The sequence below is a fragment of the Sceloporus undulatus genome, unplaced genomic scaffold, assembly GCF_019175285.1.
Source record: "Sceloporus undulatus isolate JIND9_A2432 ecotype Alabama unplaced genomic scaffold, SceUnd_v1.1 scaffold_14, whole genome shotgun sequence".
Lineage (NCBI taxonomy): Eukaryota > Metazoa > Chordata > Lepidosauria > Squamata > Phrynosomatidae > Sceloporus > Sceloporus undulatus.
This window is the reverse complement of record NW_024802936.1, coordinates 3882017-3897725: the sequence shown is the minus strand read 5'-3', so window position 1 is coordinate 3897725 and position 15709 is coordinate 3882017. Positions and strand designations below refer to the sequence as shown.

Sequence of the window (15709 nt, the reverse complement as noted above, 5' to 3'; positions counted from 1 at the left end):
GGATTCTTTTTGTCATGGTTTCTTGACACTTGAGAAACATGGTTTCCAACCATTTCAGATATTTTTGAATAACCCTTTCAATTGTGCCTCTCATGTTCTTCTTCTGTGACAGTTGCAAAGTAGGAACTGCTTGGTGAAAAAGAATTCAGTGTGTATTTTAGACCAGGATTCCTAATACACAACTATATATGGAAGTGAGTCATGGGCGGGATACAGACGGGCAAAAAGGGGTGTGTTCATGACGTCATGAAGGTATAGCCTTCAGACGGCCCTTACCTGAATGCCGCCATGAACACGCCGCCCGCACGCCCCAAGCGGGAAGAAGCGGCATTAAAAAGGTGCCGCTTTTCCCCGCATCTTTTCTCTATAGTGCGCAGCTGCGCATCTCCGTATATAAGCTGCTGCACCGGTACGCCAGAATTGCTACGCCGCTAATTTAAGTTGCCCATTTAAAAGCTCCGTGTCTGCTGCGTCGCATAATGAGTCGGGGTCCTGGAATATGCGCAGTTTGCAGTCAGGCTTTAATTGCAGCGTCAGATGCCATGCAGGTGTGGAAGCTGCAGCACAGCTGCAGCGCATTTTAAGACTCGTAACCCTAACCCTAACCCTAGAGCAACATGTACCCATGCGCTGCTAGAATCGTGGAAAGTTTGGAATTTAAAGTGAACCCCTACACACATTCCTGTGCCATTTTCACCTAAAAATAAAAAAACGCTAAAACTTTAAATATTTACATATGTACAAAGGAGGTGATGGGGGATGGTAGGGGGACAGCAGTGGCAGTGGCGACAACTGTGGCTGTGCATTGCAGATTCAGCAAGAGCACGGGGACCAAAGGAGAGGAGGCATTCATGATGCTGGTGACACTGGCAACGTGCAAGTGGACAAGGATGCCAACACCAGCTGATCACCAGCTGGCAGGAGACCACCATTGTTCTTGGGCAGGGCGGGGGAAAAAGTTTAAAGGGGCCCGGGCGCTTTAAATGTGCACATAGGCTTTCTGCTGCCTGTGCTGAGCGCCGGAGCTGCGCAGCTGCGCATCCGTCAGCCAGCAAAAGAAAAAAAAAGCCCCATTTTTGGCCGCCCGTGCGGAAGCTGCCTCTCTGCGGCGTCCTCCGAGGCGGCAGTATGGAAACTGCGGGTCAGAAACGGCCCCAGGTGAGGCGTCTTCACTGCCCCCCATGTGGAAGCCCCATACACCTGAGCCACGCCCCCGGGGCGGGCGGTCTGGAGGCTCCGTATTCAGCAGAATACACCTCCAAGACGTCTTCCCCTGCCCGTCTGTATCCCACCACGGTTTATTACTCTTCCTGCCTTTGTCACAGGAGGAAGCTGTCTAGGAGGAAAGAGCGCCTGAGACTTTACTCACACTTACAGGGGCTCATGCATGGAATGCTAAATCATGAATAACACCTACACAGCTGTTTTGTCTCATTGCTTTTTAAAGACCTATGGTGACAAGTTACTTTGACAGGCAAGATTGAAAATATTATGTATAGGCATCATATTTTAACATTACTGACTTTTGCTATCAGAATGCTGCAGACAAGCCATTTGTTATAATTCAGTTCACAGAGGCTATGATTGAAACTTGCTTTGGAAAACCTGAAGGCCTTCCTGTGTGGTAGTTTACTCATACCCTTGCCCAGGAATTGACTTTTGTCTGTTACAAACAAAACAGGGCAGAGGAACATCCCATATTCTAATGAGCCCTTGCCTCAGGGGTTTAAAGAAATTGGCTTGGCCTGTCACATGGAGTGTTGACAAAGCAGCTCATTTATAAAAGAGCACTTGTAGAGCAAGAGGGATGGGTCTCTTTTAGCAGGCCAGTGGGGACTTTTAATTGGAAAGTATGTTCTTCTGAATTCTAATGAGGTGATATTTTGTTAATCATTCTTTTGCATTAAACTGTGTGGAACAATGAGACGTTATATGGTCAAATCTCACATTTATTCTGGAATGTCACCCCCCCCCCCCCCCGTACAATATTGAGCATGTATTTAAAGCCATCACTTCTAAATTTTTGCAGAAATGTCATGTTAATAAGATTGTTTTTAGTGAAGTCAGAATATTAGAAAGAAGGTTAGGGTTTTTTTCTGTGGTACTTTGCTTTCATGATTCATTTACAGTAGCCCCTCCATTTTTGTGGGGCATCTGTTCCAGGTTCCCCCAGTGCAAACAGAAAATTGCCGGCATTCAAGCCCCATTGGCTTGAAGGACGACACATGCCGTGGGCTTTTTGTCCCCTGCAAAAATGGAGGGTGACTGTACTGTTTTCTTTTTCTTGCTTTTTAAAAATGAACGTTTCAAGTGGAAAGTATTTTAACACTATTTCATTGCAGGTTGGATTCTGTCATTTTGGACACTGCAAATGCTAATCTTGTAGATCCATCTTCAGCTGCAGATGTAGAATATTGTGAATGTCCTCAAGGTTATGCTGGGATTTCTTGTGAGGTAATTTGCCAAGATTTTGTGTACAGCAAGTGAGCATTTTTCAGTAGAATTGGCTGCATCCAAGCTGTCTTTTAGCTTGCAATTTTTTAAAAACTAGAATGACAAAACAAGATTTTCCATTCAAAATGTTTATATCACTTTGGCATATTTTCTACATACAGAAGAATAACCTCTCTCATGCATTTACTTTGTTTAATTAAGGAATATGGGAAATGATTAGGGGCATATTTCACTGTTTGACACAAATCTTAATTTCTCCTTACACTGGAGTAGGCAATTGTACCAGGGGGGTGGTCTAGTTTTCATCCTTGTGTTTCCTAGGGGTGAAACAGACCACCTCAATGGGGCAGCTTGAAGCTGCCCCTGAGAAAGCTGGATTGGGGCTGCGGCAACTGCAAGCCACAGTTCCAATACACTTTTGCTAGCCCAAAAAGAAGTGGCAAAATGCTGCTCCTTTTTGAGCCAGCAAAAAGCCAGCTTTTCCCGCACTGCCGCAGCTTTACGGCACTCTGGACATATCTAAATGCTGTGCCACTGGAGCACCTCAAAGCTGGCTGCCATGTGAGCAGCTGGGCAGCATGAAGCTGGCTTCTGGGGGTCATGGGGGTGTGTGTCATGAATACACCATGTTCCCAAGCCGGTTGGAAACTGGCTTTTCATGCCAGTCTGTACTGGCCTCAAGTGGGCAGGGCTGCTGCATTTTAGGTAACCCAGAAGTGATGTGACATCACTTTAGGTTTCATTTATACTCCAAAATTTGCTATCCAGGGTATTTGGGAGGGAAATCTGGCCAAATCACTGTATTTATGAGCTTGTTTGCAATAATGTGAGCTATTTTGGGATTAGTTTTTATGATAAATCTTTTTTCAAATTTAGGGGAGCGTATCCTGGCCTTTAAGGCTACAAAAAGGCAGTTGGTAACATACAGTCAACAAGCTGCTTTTTCACTATTCTTGTCATATATCCTGTTGTCTCAGTTTGTCAGTTTAGTATTATTAGTTTGAGGATGATAATGATGTGGTGGATTAAATACCCGTGAGATTTCAGGGTATACATGTTCCAGAATTTAAGAATATGCTGTGATGCCTCTCTAAATAGATAACAGGTATAGGGAAGCTATTGTCAAATAGAGAGGACCTTTAGCCATGGCAAATTACAGGGTAATTGTATACATGACTAATAAAAAGTAAGGACCTCATAGTTACTAGTAATACACTTCACTAATTACCACAGTCTTACGTCTTACAGGAAGTGAGCATTTTTCAGTAGAGTTGCCACATCTGAGATATCTTTTAGCTTGTAGCCTTTTTGGCTACGCAAATATTAGGAGAACAGAGCAATCAACAAGAAACTCATATGGCTTTAGATATAAACTATTTTACTAGCATGGACAACAGGATGAAATCTTCCTACTCCTCCATTTGTTGGTGTAAATAAAGAAACATACACTTTTCTTGTTTGTGAGGTTTGTGTATTGTTTGTGTGCAATGTGCTGTTAAATTCCATAACACATATCATTGCTTCTGTTAACTTGTTAAGGATCATTACAGTTCAGGAGAATCTGCAAGTATTTATTCCTTCCCCCTGAGCTGTAGACTTCTGTATCTTGAACAACTTCTTATGCCATATAAAACTTGTAGTCATCTAACTCTGCGGACTGAATTCAGAGATGAATTTATATCATTGTATCACTAGAGTTAGTGTATAATTCAAAATCTGTTTATATTTATTATTATTTTTAATATTCTAATAATCAGGATGAAGTGCTCTAGGAAAAAATTTCTGACAATTATTTGTATACAATATTTATTTATTTATTTATTTATTAGTCCTGTCTTCCTGGGTACTACCGAGTAGATGGCATACTCTTTGGAGGGATTTGCCTGCAATGTGATTGCAATGGTCATGCAACAGAATGTGATATTCATGGTGTTTGTCTTGTAAGTTATCTATTAACTCCCCTTTTATTTACATTTCTGAAAATATTATGCTCATTTAATACTAGCATATCTACAATAAGAAAAGATAATGTGTATCCACATGTGTGACTATTTCTGCTGTAGCTCTAAGACCTAGATGTGTGGAAAATGGCATGGATACTAAAGGCATGTATATTGTGAAGTTAATGAATTAATTAATTTTTATTTAATTCTTTTAGGCTGCAATACTTTTTTCAGTCACTAGGCTGCAGACTTCTCTAACTTCCTTTAGAGATGAAAGTGCATTAAGAACTGACTTATGCCTTTTGCTGGAAAGGATTTAGGAAGCTTTGTGTGATCCTTTCCCTGTGAAGAGCCACCAAGATTTTTAAAAAGTTAAAAGGCTGTGTGTGTGTGTGTGTGTGTGTGTGTGTAGAATGAATTGTTCCTTCTTGCTAAAGGTAAGAAAGAGAATAAGTGGAGGGAAAGACTGAATGGGCATTTGGGTGAAGGTTGAGAAAGACTGGTGAAAATGGAAAAGTGGAGGTTGGCTAGAGAAGGGAAAGGACTGGGATGGGAGGAGACCTAATGACTATCTAGCCTTTGTGAATGTGGGTGTTTCTCTTTGTGTGTGTACAGCCAGCTAAACACAGACACACAGCTTTGTTAGTGAGATAGTTTTGAAACATGCACAAAGAAATAAAGAAAAGCACACCCACTCCATTTCTGTAACCTTTGTATAACCTGCTTTTTGTGCATGTTAAAGACATTAGATGTCTGGCTTAAGTGAAGAACTAATATAAAACACAGTTATATATAAAACTGAAGAAAACCACAGTTTTTCCATTCAGATCAGTGGCAAAATTCCTATGGCTCTGAACTGAAGAATGTTGGAATGTAATTAGCTGATGGCATTTATTCAGCGATTGTAAAGTACTATTTAACATCTGCACTTTTGAGGCAATTTTTCCATATAATGAAAATGTTCTGAATTATTTGTGCCGTTGGCATTGTCAAATATTAGTACAACTGATTTACTCCACTATCTATGTAATGCAGCTAATTCATGAGGCCAGATATATACTGTATATTCTGGCGTATAAGACTACTTTTTAACCCAGGAAAATCTTCTCAAAAGTCAGGGGTCGTCTTATACGCCGGGTGTCATCTTATAGGGCAGGTGCTGAAACTTCTGAGCCGGAGTGGAGAATCTGTAGTTGCCGTATATGGAGGGGGGAGCTAAAAAATGGCTGTGGCCATATCCCCAGCATATCTGGCAACCGTATGAAAGCAGCAAGGGTGGCTGGTACAAGTACGGTAGAAGAAAATCCATTCACCAGGATTTGTGGAAAGAAGTGACTTAACATGGTCCTGATGACCAGGTGAGGAGGCGCCTCACCAGGGAGGTGTAAGTGAAGGGTGGAGCAAGCTGCAGGCATCCAGGCTGCCCGGGGTATGGAAAAAAAGAGCCATGTTTGCACTATCGCTCTGATAGTCTTGGAGACAGGGAGGGCTGGGCAGGCAAGGAGAGCTGATAAATCCAAGCAGGCTTTGTATACAGCAAGGTTTCCTGCTAAGTAACTGCATGTCATAAGCATTTGAATTAAAATTACCATATTGAAATCAAATCTGATGTTTTTAAAAATTTTATTTGGTGTGTGTTGGAAGAGGGGTAGTCTTATACGGCGAGTATATCCCAAACTCTATATTTTAGCTGGAAAAGTCAGGGGTCGTCTTATACGCCCAGTCGTCTTATACGCCGGAAAATACGGGTACATCAGGACCATTAAGGACATGGCCATTCATTGTTATTGCTGGCTTAGAAAATCCTATGGTCAATGGGCTTTTTGTTTCTTTCTGTTTGTCTTTTGAATCCTAATGTTGCATATGATGATATTCCACCCAATATGAGTATCAGAAGCTTCTCTTGTACACTATCACATGGCCACATAGCCCAAAAAACCCACACAAAACTTCCCTTGTATGTTTCATAGATTTGTGAACACAACACTACAGGTCATTCTTGTGATGAGTGCCTGCCTGGGTTCTATGGATCACCCACCAAGGGCACAGCAGAGGATTGCCAGCCATGTGCCTGTCCACTGAGAACTCCTACAAACAAGTAAGCTGATAATTGAAAACCTCACATATTACATTTACAGTTTTTTGAAAAAAGCAGGGGCCAAGAAGAAAGAGGAGAGAAGATGGAGAAAAATCAATCTGGTGGGAAGATGTAAAAACACGACAAACATTCTTTCTGAAATGATAGCTCTTGTTTGGCCATGATAAGCAGCTGGAAATTTTCCAATATTTTTCCGAATACTGTTGTAGCCCTTAGGGCTTTTTCTTCAAAAGGCAGTCTCAAACTGCTAGTATTAGAAAATCATCTAGTGTTACACTGTTTATGTGAATAAAATCAATTCAAGCTCGGTCTTGTCCAGCTGCAAGATAATGCTAGCATCCAGCAACCTGCTCTAGGCATGCTGAAGGGCTTGGGCATGCCCATTTGGTTTCTTCTAAAAGTATCTCTCCTTTCAAACATGGCATCTTTCTGAAGTTCAAAACATTGCTTGTGATGCAGCACAGTGGAGTGATTGTTCAGGAAAATTATCTGGTATCTTTCTTCGGGTAAATACTAGATGCATTTTCCCCTTGGGCCACTGACAATTACACTGCAATCATTGTTTTTAATAATTAAATCAGTTTGTGGATATATTCATGCCACATGTATGTATGGATCAAATGGATAGACCACCCTGATCCTTCCATTCTTGGGGAGATGGGTATGCTCTTTATTGTACCACAGGCTAGTAAGTCTCCCTTAAAATTAGGTAGGCTCCCAGTGTTGGGTGTTTCCATTTATCTATTTATCTAGCCATTAACTCAATTGTTTATACTATCAGTTGCCTCTGATTTTTATAAAAATGGTTTTCTGGATTTTCCTTTTTATTTTTATTTTTAAACATCTTATCCTTTTGATCAGTTTTTCATTGTACCTTTTTAAAAATTGTGAACAATTTTGGAATTTTCAAAATGAAAAGTGACCTATGAATGTTGGAAATAAATAGATAAGCATATGCTGTTAAACTATGTAGATTATAGTTCCAAAAGAATATTTACAATGTGGCCTTTTAAGTGTTTTTTGTGCTTTTAAAGTCTTTTAAACGTTTCCCCTTGTTTTACTGGTGGTTTTATATTTTTCTGCTTGTTGATGTTTCATTTTAATTTGTTGGAGAAATTAATATTTTTTAAGATTTTTTTTTTGTTGAGACAGAATAAACAAAGCTGTAAAATAGCTAATAAAATACTGTGATAATTTATAGTTTCAGTCCTACCTGTTACTTGGAAAGTAGTGGTGAAGTTATCTGTGATAAATGTTCTCCTGGATATGCAGGATCCAAGTGTGAAAGGTATGAATCTACAGTAACGAAAATAACTACAAAGCTGCTTGTCCTGATGTCTGCCTCATCTCCATTTTAGTATTCATTGTCAAAATTTGCATTACTTTTGTCAGTGACATAATCCTTTGCCATAAATTAGGAAAGTTGATTAGAAAGCTGCTTTGGTGAATATTTCTCTTTCTTGGTGATTTGGAGGGGGAGGTGGTGAGCACTGTTCTTGCATGCTATACTTACTTTGTGAAGTCTCATAGCTGAATCTAGGAAAGACAGCTAAATTTAGAGACACAGCCATGTTAGTATGCAAAGGGATCTTGTAGATCCTTTGAGACAAACTGTGTGAAAGAAGTTATAGTATAAGCTTTTATAGACTTGGTCTGCTTGGTCTGCCTGGTGCATCTGAGTAGACCAAAGAGTTTATCACATGTAATTTTCACACTAACCCAGGCACGGGACGGGATCGGGCTTGGACAGGTTTAAAGTGATTTTACCACACACAAAATTGCTGCTGTCCCGCCATCCGACCATCGCCCGTCCCCCAGCAGTGCTCTAGCAGCTGATATTGCTACTACAGAAAGCTTCCATAGTATCAAAATTGGCTGCTAAAGCACTGCTGAAGGATGGGTGATGGTTGGACGGCAGCACAGCAGCAATTTTGCATGCGGTAAAATCAGTTTTAACCTGTTCTAGCCCAAACCCGTCCTGTGTCCGGTTTGATGTGAAAATTACATGTGATAAACTCCCAAGTCTACAAAATCTTTTACACTACAACATCTTTTGCATGGTTAGTCTCAAAGGTGATGCACGTTCCCTTTGCATATAGCTCAGTTTAGTTGATTCTTGATTGATGGGGCTTACAAGTCCCTGGAACAAATACAGTTGGCCCTCTGTATCCATGGATTCTTTATCTGTGGATTCAACCATGGATTTTCAAAGCACTGGCTTGGAAATATTTTAAAAACATATAAATTCCAAAAAGCAAAGGTTGATTTTGCCATCTTATATTAGGGACACCTTTTTACCGCCCCATTGTATAAATGAGACTTGAGCATCCACAGATTTTGGTATCCACTGGGGTCCTGGAACCCAAGCCCAGAGAATACCAAGAGCCCACTATACACCAAATGTTTAGAAGCAGCTGCCAAACTGATGGAGAGAATGTGTTCATGTATGTCTCCTTGCCGCAGCTTTCCATGCCCCTAAAAGTTGCCCTAGAGGGTGCTGTATTTTTATCATTATTTTATCTTTTAACTAACTACCTTTTAAACTGTTTTAAATTAAAGTTTGTAATATGGTTGCTTATTAAATTGCTGTTTAACCTTTTTATTATCTATTATTTTAACTGCTTTTTTAAACATATATTGTGAACCACTTTGTGTCACATACAGGGAGAAAGGTGGGATAAATAAATAATGTGGAGCTCTACTTTGATGCAATTTGATTAAATTTCCAATCTGTTGTACAGATGTGCAAATGGGTACTATGGTGATCCTTTGGTCCCAGGACAATCATGTATACCTTGTGACTGCAATGGTAATGTAGATATGATGGAAGATGGCTATTGCAACTCGATCACAGGAGAGTGCCTAAAGTGTACTGGTAATACTGTTGGACATCACTGTGAAAGGTGTGCTGATGGTTATTATGGGGATGCTGTGATCAACAAAGATTGCCATGGTGAGTTGGTCTTGTTTAATTAACTGATGTAGGATTCTTGTATATAAAGGAGACTTGTTTACTGTTGAATGTCTTTTACTAAAATTACATACATTGGGGTACATAACATGAATCAATAAATAAAATTAATAGATTGGTACCCTAACACTAAAAACTATAGTGATATGTTTTGGCAATGTTTTAGAGAAATCTTTGGGTTGAAGTCTTAGGTTCAGACCTCATCCGTTGTGGAAACGATTATCAATACAGTCAAACTTGTTTCTGATAATGAGGCAGGAGTATTTAGACTTGTGTAGTGTGATAGAAGATTTGTCTCATGTTGTTTAAGAAGTATACTGATTACAGAGTTGGACTGTTTCTTAAGTGATTTAGGTTGTGGTCTTCCCCAAGGCCTAAAACAGATGGGCCAAATAGAGCAGCTTCCAGCCACTTCAGGAGCATGATGTTTAGATGACACACACCTCTGATGTGGTTGGAAGCTGGCCTGAGGCTACCTAAAGTGGCCCGAAGCCACCGGCAAAAAGCCACTCCTGCTGGCAGCTCATTTGGGATCACGGTGGTGGCCTGCTTTGGAGCGGACCATCTCTTTGCCACAATCTCGGTGTGATCAGGGCCAGAGCAGTCTCAGTCTACTCCTTTTAGTCTGTCTGCTTTGTCCCCAAGAAACCTTAGTCTAGTCACTTTCACTATGTCTACCTCATGTAGTTATTTTTAGGGTGACATGTGGATGAAGAAAGCAATTTAAAGGGCCTTGAACTTTCTGGAGGAAGAGCAGCATATAAATGTAACAAATACCTAAGTAAGAAGAGTTGGGAACATATAGTCTGAAAACAGTTCACTGTCCTTGGAAGTGTTTATGTAGAGCTCATAGAGTGTTTTGAGTTTTGGTACGTGGCTTTTACTTTTTTAAAGCCTGAAGACAATAATTGAAACTATTGATGGCAGGACTGTAGAAACATGGAGAATAGAATCTTAGCTCTTATGCAAAGAAAACGTTATTTACAATAGCTCCATGTCACAATTGGTAATCTTTTGCTTTTTTATTTCTGTTTTTTTTTTTACACATAAGCTTGCAAGTGTAATATGAACAGCTCTGTTTCCAGCATCTGCCATCATGAGACTGGTCTATGCCAATGCAAAATGAACGTGGTGGGACAAAGATGTGATAAGTGTTTGGTAAGAAATAAAAAACCTGATACCATGTGCATGATTTTACTGTTGCATTTCATTTATATACTATTTTTGTGCAATTGACTATATCCATAGTGTCTAAGAATGAATCTTAACTTAATTAGCAAAGTACATGACATTTGCAGGGGGAAGTGGGAAGATAAGAACTTATTTTTTTAGAAACCAGTTCAATAAATACAAACAAGACAAAAATCAACAATCTATTCAACACAACATGAATTTATTATTACAGTGGAGGGTGGGGGAGATTTCAAATGAAGAAAATGCAAGTCAAATGCAAAATCAGAATTAATGGGAAAAAAGAGGATAAATGAACCTATATCTCAATGCTATTACTAGTCTTCTTGCATTTCAAGATTGCACAGCAACTTGACTTAAAAACCTATATTTCAGGGCTTTCAGGGATAGGGTTTTCTTACCAGGCTAGATGGGGCAAAGCTGGCTCTTTATGCCAAACATGGCTACCACCATCAAGAGAGTTAATGCTGGAATGGTAAGAAATTCCTGAGAAAGCATTTTTCAAGGATGGTAAATCATCTTTTTAAGCCTCCCAGAAGTTCCAGGGATTAGTATTTGGTTTGCTGAACAACAATAGCTATGCATAATAATAAAAATGGAATAAGAAAAAATAAAAGTGAAATTTTAAGTTTGCAGCCTCTAGCATTTAACAATATTGTCCAGAAATAATCTGGATGTTGGAATACATCCAACCTTTGATAGTTACTAGTAGGACTTTTAACATCAGAGTGTTTTTCTTTCCTGAATATTCTCTCAAGATTTCTGAGGGACTCTATAGCAATCAACAGTTCTGTGCTGGGAAAAATTGTGGAATGAATCCCCTTTCCCAGTAGGCTGCCAAAGAGAGCTGTGCCATGTTTATGCAAGCCAAGCAGCAGGAGTGGATTGCATACAGAGATAAAATAGAAAACAAGAGCAATGACCTATTTTTGTTTTAGTGAACTCTGAAATACAGCTGAAATGCTTTTCTTTTCTGTCTAACAGTTTGGATATTATGGCTTAAGTACAGGACTTGGCTGTCTTCCCTGCAATTGCAGTAAAGCTGGCTCAGTTGCTGAGGATTGTAATGATGAAGGACAGTGTCGCTGTGTGCCAGGAGTGGCTGGGGAGAAGTGTGATCGTTGCGCTCATGGTTTTTATGCATTCCAGGATGGTGGTTGCACACGTAAGATACAGCACATAATCTGGTCATGGCAGTTTCTTAAATGGCATGGATTTTCTTTCAAAAAGTGCTTTATGTTACACCACAGGAAAGGTCAGCTGGGGGGGCTGTTTAGCACATATTTTCAAAGCTGGGTCAGCCAAGCAGTATCAAAGCATTTCTGATGGACTTTTGTCTGAAATGGGAATCCAATTAATTTCACTGTTTGAATAAAGATTTGGGCTGATGGAAATGGTTCCTGTGCCAGTTTTTTCTTTTGTCATTTGGGCTAAGGACTGCTTAGATATTATTTGTTTAAGGCATTCATCTATCCCTTCCTAACCCACTGGGTCTCTAAGACCATGCACAATGGATAAAAACAGTTAAAAACATCAAATAAATAACTAAAAACCAACTAAAGCACTTCAAATGTCTCTTTAAAAACAGTTCTAAAACAAGAAAAAATCTACCACAAAGAACACCTTTAATTTTAAAGATTCAAAGGCCAAGAAAATAGCACAGTTTTCACTGCCCAGTGGAAATTCATGAGTGATGGAACCAGCATGACATCCATTGGGAGAGAGTTCCACACTTGGGGCTCTGCTACAGAGAAAGCCCTGTCAATAACTCTAAGACTGGAAGTGGTTGCTTTTAGGGAATAACATTGCTTTTACTGTTGATTGATGTGTTATGACATAGGTGCTGTAGCCTGAATCCTTTTGATTAATTCTTACAAGAGTGGACCCATTGAATCAGTTGTTTAATGGTGGGTCAAGTTTGATTCAGTTGGTTTGCTCTATTTAGGAACTAACAAGGAACCAAACCAGTGTACCCCACCCTTTTTTTTAACAAAAATAGTTATCAGTCATTGTAAACTGGTAATTCAGGATGGGGTCATTTTGAAGTTTGTGGCCCAAAAGTTAACATTTCTGTGCTTTGCCTTTGTTTTTCCCATTATGAAATTAGGTGAAAGATACAAGAAGTGAGTAAGATGAAGGAAAATGCAGTGGAAAAAATAGAAGAGAGCAGTCAGGTGGCAGGTTGAGTTGTGTAGCTACTTGCAAGAATATTTTGTTGTGTGTGGCCACAGTAGAGTTTCTTGTTGTGTCTATCAAGACACTGGAAAAGAAGGGCAGGAACTGTTTTTAAGGTGATGACTTGGTTACTATCTCAGCTAAAAGTGAAAATAGTACATTCTCTCAGTCTGACAGTAGTTGCAAAAGAAGCTGCTTGTTTCATTTTTCTTTTTACCTTGTAGCTTGTAATTGCACTCATACACTCAATGCTTGTGATGAAGATTCTGGGGAATGCATTTGTCCTCCTCATACTGAAGGGGAAAAGTGTGAACTCTGTGAAGAAAACTTCTGGGGTCTTGATCCAGAGAAAGGATGCAAGGTTAGTGAGTGCTTCTTGGGGAACTATTTAAAAGCAAAGTTGATTTTTTAAAAACAGTGGGTGGCAGTTGGGTATGGTTTCATTAAAAACAAAACCACGTATCTGTTAGGTCCATTTCCTTCGTGTATAGCTTCTGTCACTTTTTAAAAACTCTTAATTATTTATTCAATTTATATTGTATTTTTCTCCCAATGTGGGACCTAATCAGTGTCCACTCAAGTTTAACGTTTAACAATTGGAGTCGTTATAAGCAATTTAATAATAACTTACTCCATTGTGATCTTCCCCAAGTAAAAATAGTCATTGAATTGTGTGTCAGAAACTTGATCTGTGTAAATAAACATAGAATGTACTAATTCAATGTATTGGTATAATGTGTATTTATGCCATTATGTGACAATACCATGTATTAGAAAAATAGGGAAAAAGTAAACAAAGAGAATATTTTATTTTATTTTCATCTTTACTTTCTCTCAATGTGGGGTTGTAGGCAGTTTACAACAAGGCTAAAACAAGATAAAGCTCTAAATCTGAAAGCCAATCGTCATGGAGTATGTTCTCTCACATTAAATAACTTTAGATCCACTATTCTAGACCATTATTAAAATTTATCTTGATGAACCATCTTCTTGGTCTTTTACTTACTGCTTTGGTCATCATTATGAGTGCCTAGGTCAAAGATATGGATTGGTGAACACTGGGCACTGGATGTTCCCACACACTGGACCTCTTTTTTCCATTTGGGAATACAGACCAGTAGAATGGTTGGTCATTTATTTAAGGTGGCTAGTTATAAAAAGCTGTTCTGGATTTCCTGAGGTAACCAGGGACACAGATAATATGAATCCATATCCAATAAACATTAGGCTTGTGCAGTGACTGCTCATAAGAGCAGGTGGTTCTTATGATTGCACAAAAAAGCATAAAATACATCCGTACATAAGTATTTATCTGTGTTCCTAAACTAAGGATATTTTGTAAAATTACAAAATTCTCAAATTTTCTTTTCAGGTTTGCAATTGCAGTGATTTAGGGTCAGTCAGTCTCCAGTGTGACCAGTTGACAGCTCGGTGCGAGTGTAAGCATGGGTATGGAGGAGACAACTGTGATGAATGTGCCTTGGGATATAGAGACTATCCGGATTGTGTTCCTTGTGACTGCGATTTACGTGGGAGCAAAGCAAACACATGTGACCAGAGTCAAGGAATCTGTAACTGTGAGGAAGAAACTGGTGTGTGTGTGTGCAAGGTAAAGCATTTAGAATTTTTTATATGTTTATATAGTTTTCCCAACATGCATTCAGGCAACATTGTGCAATTTCTGTGTAAAATAAAGGGTGAGTCAAGATGTAAAAATTCAGCTTAACTTTGCTGGAAAAATACACACACTAAAAATTAAAAAGCATTAAACTGATTGTGTGATGCTGCCCTAAGATGTCACGGCATGGATAGTGTTTCCATGACAAAGCAAAGTTAAAGTAAATGTAGTGAGTATATCAAGTATGTGTTCAAGGAGGAAACAACAGTTTGCAACAGTGTTCTCAAATAAGGGTAATTTACTCCAGAAATAACTTCAATCTTAATGTACCTAATTTTTGTGCTATTTGCATTGGATATTGTGTGATGCTGTACTTAAATAAGTCAAAGCAGAATAAAACTAGGAGTAGAAAACCTAAGCTTTAAAAACTTAGACTTCAAATCTAGGATATTGCAGAGATGCTGTGTTCAGGAGAATGATTAGGCCTAAGATGATACTACATATACCCAAGATTGGTACATTAATTAAGCAACCAAGTTATCTTAAAATACAACAGTTGTCTAAATCCCTTGTGTTGTTCTCAGATTATAGGTCACTTTAGAATAAATGTGAACCTCTCTGGTTGCTTCACTTAGTTTTATACATGCATTTGTCATTGTTGTTTAGATTACTATTCTGGCAAAGATGTGAGTTGGAAATGTTCAGACTACTGTTCAAGCCTACTGCTTGATCAACTGTCTCTTTCTTCATTAGGAAAATGTGTTTGGCTTGCACTGCAGTGAATGCAAAACTGGGACCTTTGCACTTCATGCCATTAATCCTTTGGGATGCATTCCATGTTTCTGTTCTGGGAGGTCAGAGGTTTGCACGGAAGTAGAAGACTATGTGAGAGTTTCAGTAAGTAAAGCAGTTTCATTTTTATGTTTAGTGTTCTCTTGTATTTCCATTTAATTGTATCATAATTGAATGAGTAGGTGAAGTGTAACCCTGGAATCATATACTACATTCCATGGGTACTCTTTTTCTGACCATAAACAAGCATGAGTTGCTTCTCCTGGAAGCAGCAACCCAACTTTTAAATAGGTTACAGCCTATTTCTTAATCAGAAATACTTGCACTGTTTCACATAAAATAACATTAAAAATAACCCAGTTTTCAAAATCAGAAATAGACTTCCAGTCTTCTAGCTTTCTGTATTTCTCAGGGGTTCATTTTGAGTTATTGTTTATTTTTTTATTTATGGTATTTTTTTCCTTTCA

At 39.0% G+C, this 15709-nt stretch overlaps 1 protein-coding gene across 2 annotated transcripts in view; it reads left to right on the top strand.

The window, feature by feature from the left end:
• Window positions 1–15709, top strand: part of LOC121917303 (laminin subunit alpha-1-like) — a 124148-nt gene that overhangs the window by 54920 nt on the left and 53519 nt on the right. For both annotated transcript variants that reach the window (XM_042443152.1, XM_042443153.1), the window contains 10 exons: window positions 2343–2454; window positions 4284–4394; window positions 6368–6495; window positions 7697–7783; window positions 9237–9448; window positions 10518–10624; window positions 11642–11822; window positions 13057–13193; window positions 14205–14441; window positions 15204–15347. In XM_042443152.1, coding sequence (XP_042299086.1) covers window positions 2343–2454; window positions 4284–4394; window positions 6368–6495; window positions 7697–7783; window positions 9237–9448; window positions 10518–10624; window positions 11642–11822; window positions 13057–13193; window positions 14205–14441; window positions 15204–15347 — 1456 coding nt within the window. The remainder of the gene's footprint in view (window positions 1–2342; window positions 2455–4283; window positions 4395–6367; window positions 6496–7696; window positions 7784–9236; window positions 9449–10517; window positions 10625–11641; window positions 11823–13056; window positions 13194–14204; window positions 14442–15203; window positions 15348–15709) is intronic.